Source organism: Protomyctophum parallelum, assembly GCF_964188405.1.
Source record: "Protomyctophum parallelum genome assembly, chromosome: 20".
In the NCBI taxonomy this organism is placed as follows: Eukaryota; Metazoa; Chordata; class Actinopteri; order Myctophiformes; family Myctophidae; genus Protomyctophum; species Protomyctophum parallelum.
In genome coordinates, this window is record NC_139718.1 from 20,292,799 (window position 1) to 20,296,983 (window position 4,185).

The 4,185-nt window shown below is 43.3% G+C and overlaps 1 protein-coding gene across 1 annotated transcript; it reads right to left on the reverse strand.

Moving 5' to 3' along the window:
• Window positions 1–390: 390 nt before the first annotated feature.
• Window positions 391–2,379, reverse strand: id3 (inhibitor of DNA binding 3). The gene is made up of 3 exons (XM_083791210.1): window positions 1,964–2,379; window positions 1,620–1,694; window positions 391–1,172 (listed from the first exon to the last, which is right to left on the reverse strand). The coding sequence occupies exons 1-2, from the start codon at window positions 2,258–2,260 to the stop codon at window positions 1,641–1,643; spliced, it is 351 nt and encodes a 116-aa protein (XP_083647336.1). The 5' UTR covers window positions 2,261–2,379; the 3' UTR covers window positions 391–1,172; window positions 1,620–1,640.
• Window positions 2,380–4,185: the final 1,806 nt, after the last annotated feature.

Consider the following 4,185-nt stretch of genomic DNA (forward strand, 5'->3'; position numbering starts at 1 on the left):
TTGATCATCATATTTTAACAATGAGGAACTTATTCCCTAGATTGCCAAATGCTTGTTTTGAGCATGTGCTGCTGCTATGTGACAACTTGTTGCCTGCCTGTGTTCTTAACCATCTGGAGTGATTGCCTCACACTGGAACGGGTGCTCACCCAGTCAATGGAAAAACAGAGACACTCACAGGAAACTCCCTCAGTTTGATTTCCTATCACTCAACCTCAAGATTCTTCTGAATACATCCTGTCGTATGTATCAGCAATTCACTCAACCAAACCCTGAAAAGCATGTCAATACTTCCTCTATCCATTAAAGAGCACTGCTGTGTTAAAATTAGATTGCATCAAGTAGTTTGAACAAGGAAAATACTTCTACATATAATGTAACAAGGCAAACTGCTTTAGAACATCTTTTTTATTTCAGTACACAATAACATTCTTACAAAGCACACATTAATAAAGAGTTTATGAAACCCACAGTACATTGTCCGTAGAAATAACACAATCCCTACAAACAGTTACAATTAACTCTAGTATAGAGTAAAGTTCATACGCAAGGTGCCCCCCATAACGAAAGGATAACACATTCTAATCCAAGTTAACTGACACATCTTACATTCCCACAGTAGATATCTACTCATTCTCAACAAGTCAGAACACTCTCCAAGCCATTAGAAAACAGATTGTGGGAAAGTAATGAAAGGGTAATTAAGTGATATAGGGTTTAAGAGTGGGCAAAGAAGGGATAGGAGTAGGCTCTAGCTAAATACTGGAGTTGAATCCAGAAAAAAGGCTGCTTGCCTTGGAATGTAACATAAAAAAGGAGGTAAGAAATGACCAACAATGTATTGGTACATTTATATAGGGGGGAAAAATATTGGTGAAGAGAGAGAGTACAATGGAGAGTTACATAAAGTCCTTCCAATTTCCAATCACGTATTCAGCTTTGGTGTGTCAATTTGTCCGTGTGGTCACCAAGCAATGAGTCTGCTTAAGGGAGTACACTACTGTTGATCCTCAATCTTCTAGGGAACAGTCCACTTTTTTTTCTTTGCTTCTTTCTTTACCCCCCCCCCCCCCCTCCTCCTCCTCCTCCTCCTCTCCAAATACCTATCCCACCCTTTCTGCCCCTCTTGTCCTCTTGCCCGGAGTGAAGTGGAGACATGTGTTTCCCTGCACCTGCATGGAGAGAAAGGAAGAAAAGTGAAGTCAGATCTCTCTCTCCCTCCCTCCCTGCAGAGGGGAGCAGACAGACTGGCGCCTAGCATGGAACTTTCATTAACCTCAGGCAGATAGCAATGAATCCGCCACACATTCACTGGCCTGCCTAATTGGCAACCATGGTGAGTGTGGGGGCATGGGGGACCCAAAGCTCCCTCTGCATATCAATGCCCAGACTATTCCAGTTGGTATTTTACAGGCTGCTGGGTTTTATTTTTTAAATTGGAAAGCCAAAATGGGAGTCTGTCATTTCACTGCAGTCATTTTTGCTGAAGGAAAAGTGTAGCCCAAAGCCACATTTTACACAACAGTCTTGTGATCTCTGTGCAACACATGATAAGTACATCAGTGAACAGTGGCATGCTTAAAGAGTATGAACAGGAATAGACATAGACTGATACATACCATAATATGTTGGTCATTATTCTAATGGCACAACCGGCCCTCTTCTTTGGAGAAATTGCGAGCAAGGTCTGCAGTCTGGTTGAAAAACAAAAAGGAACAAAGTTTAAGATCTTGACACCACTTTGATTCATTTCAGTAGGACTTATCACTCAGAAGAAGCAACCTCTGCAAAGAGGAATAACATTATGCCTTAGCATCTTGTGTCATCATCACAAACTATAGACTCAAAGGATGAGCAGCAAGACTTCAGTAGCTCATATTCATATACACTTTGGTTTTGTAAGGCAAAAGCACAATTTAACTTGTAACAATTCATATTAAAACGTGAAGAAACCTCGTCTCACCTTTATTGACAAGACCACCTCTGGCGTGGCTGTAGTCTCGTCCTCAAGTGCGATCTGCAGGTCGAAGATGTAATCGATAACGTGCTGCAGAATCTCCACTTGGCTGACCGACTGGTTCTGAGGGATGCTGGGTACCAGCTCCTTCAGCTTGGAGTAGCAGTCGTTCATGTCGCACAGTGCGCCCGCGGGCTCGTCCATAGACGGTTTATTCCGGGTGATGGTAAGACTCTGATCCGAGATGCAGCACACGGCTTTGTAACAGCTCCTCACTGAACGAACGGGACTGATTGCTTTCATTGTTTGAGGAAAAATGGTTGGAAGAACAAGAGTGCCTGGCGTTGAGAGCAGCCGACAGCAGAGAGGGTTGAAGATATCCAGAGAAATAAGCACTTACTGTGTGATGTGATCTGTCCCAGTGCGGTAAGCATGGATTTATACACACGCGCGGGGTTGACACCGCCTTTATCGCATACAAATAAGCCCCCGCTCTTCTGATTGGTCGGTGCGTAGAGTTCCTGACGGGTTTGAGGAGCATATCGTTTCTAATTGGCTGACAAGCCTAATGGGGGGCAGACGAAAGAATGAGGAAATTAGGCCCGGGTGCCAAAGGAGATTGTCAAGCAATTAGTCACCTCTTTCAGGTACAATTATTGTATTCATTTGATATAGACCCTCTGCCTGAACATTTGAACTGAGTTGTTGAATATAGTTTAAAATAAATCCATTATTATTAGTCATTGTCACCAATACAGAACAACACGGACAGGGCAACTTTAAAGCATAAAGGAAGATTGTCACAGTTTCTCTATTACTTTATTTACTCCCTAAATTATAGTTGGCTTTGGCGAATTAATTGAACAAAATTAAGTATATCCACCCCAAACCTATTTTTCTTATGATAGAGATTATAATCCATCAAACCACTATAGATGATGATCAAATAAATCTACTTTTGAAGTGAATGTAAAAGCAAAATGTTAACAATCGTATAGATTTTTTTTAACCCACTGTGCTTTAAGTTTACATCAAAGCACGTCCCCTCTCTGTTCCTATTTGGGTCCTATTTTCCCTTTTCTCACAATCCTGTTCTGTGGAGGAATGCAGGCTCTCGCCAGCTGTGTGTCCTATCCCGGCCCAGCTGTGTTGATCTAACGCGCCAGTCCCAGACATGCTGGCGCCAGCCTCCCTACGTCATCCATTCACCCCAACGCTCGCTCCAGCGCGCACTCCCCTTTCTGGCAGACAGCCTCCCTTCCCTGTCCACAGCCAGAGAGAGGACGAGAGAGCGAGACCGACACAGAGAGAAACACAGAGAGAGAGAGAGAGAGAGAGACAGAGAGAAAGAGACACAGAGAGAGAGACAGAGACAGAGAAGGGGGGGGGGGGGGGGGGGGGTAAGCAGACAGGCGCTCAACAACTGGATTGGCTACTGGAACTGTCAGTCAGTCTCTGGTCCTGCCGCAACTTAGTGATTGTTAAAAGAACCTAGAGAAGTTTGCAAACTTAATGCACCTCTACATTTGTGAGTCATATATTTATTAGGCTAGATGTAGATGGTAGGCATATAAGACATTGTTGCTAAAAAACCTAATGTTAACCACATAAACCCTCTTCCTAGTAAAACAGGCTTTGATTAAATCGCTTCGCTTGTTTAAAAAAAAATATTTTTTTAGGTTTTAGTGTCAGTCAGTAGAATAAAAACAGTTCCAGAGCTTTGCTTGTAGATCTGCTATTTTTGTTGCAGAATGTTGCCGATCAGAATAGGGATGCTGGGGTTCAAGTCGTTAAGGGGGGATGACTGACTTTGTAAAATATAGGCCATTTACACAGAACGACGTTTCGAGATGACGGGTACACAAGCTTTATTTTTATCTCCATGGGCAGATTTGCACAAAAATACGCTCGCTTGCAGATATATCGAGCACATGATGCAGTCATTAAACAGATGTTCATGTCAACCCCGGGGTCGCTACGCATTGCCTTCCTCTTGGCAACAACGTCCCCCCCCTCACTCACTGACCCTTACTAGTCACTCAGCGACCTCACTCAAGAGTAAACCACAATATTGAACCGTGAGACCGGAGTTCGGCCTATTGCTATTTTAGAAATACATTTTGTGAGCAGAGCTGACTATCCAAACAAGACTTTGACCTTAAATATCTCGCTTAAATATGTCAGAGGGAGGACAAATATTGTCCCAAACCCCCCTCCAAGCCTGGTGG

Bases quoted from the DNA above. Each gene is read 5' to 3' on its own strand.
- id3 (XM_083791210.1), bottom strand. From the start codon at position 2,260: ATGAAAGCAATCAGTCCCGTTCGTTCAGTGAGGAGCTGTTACAAAGCC. The intron at 1,695-1,963 runs GTGAGACGAGGT...TTTTTCAACCAG, and splicing joins AGGTGGTCTTGTCAATAAAG to ACTGCAGACCTTGCTCGCAA.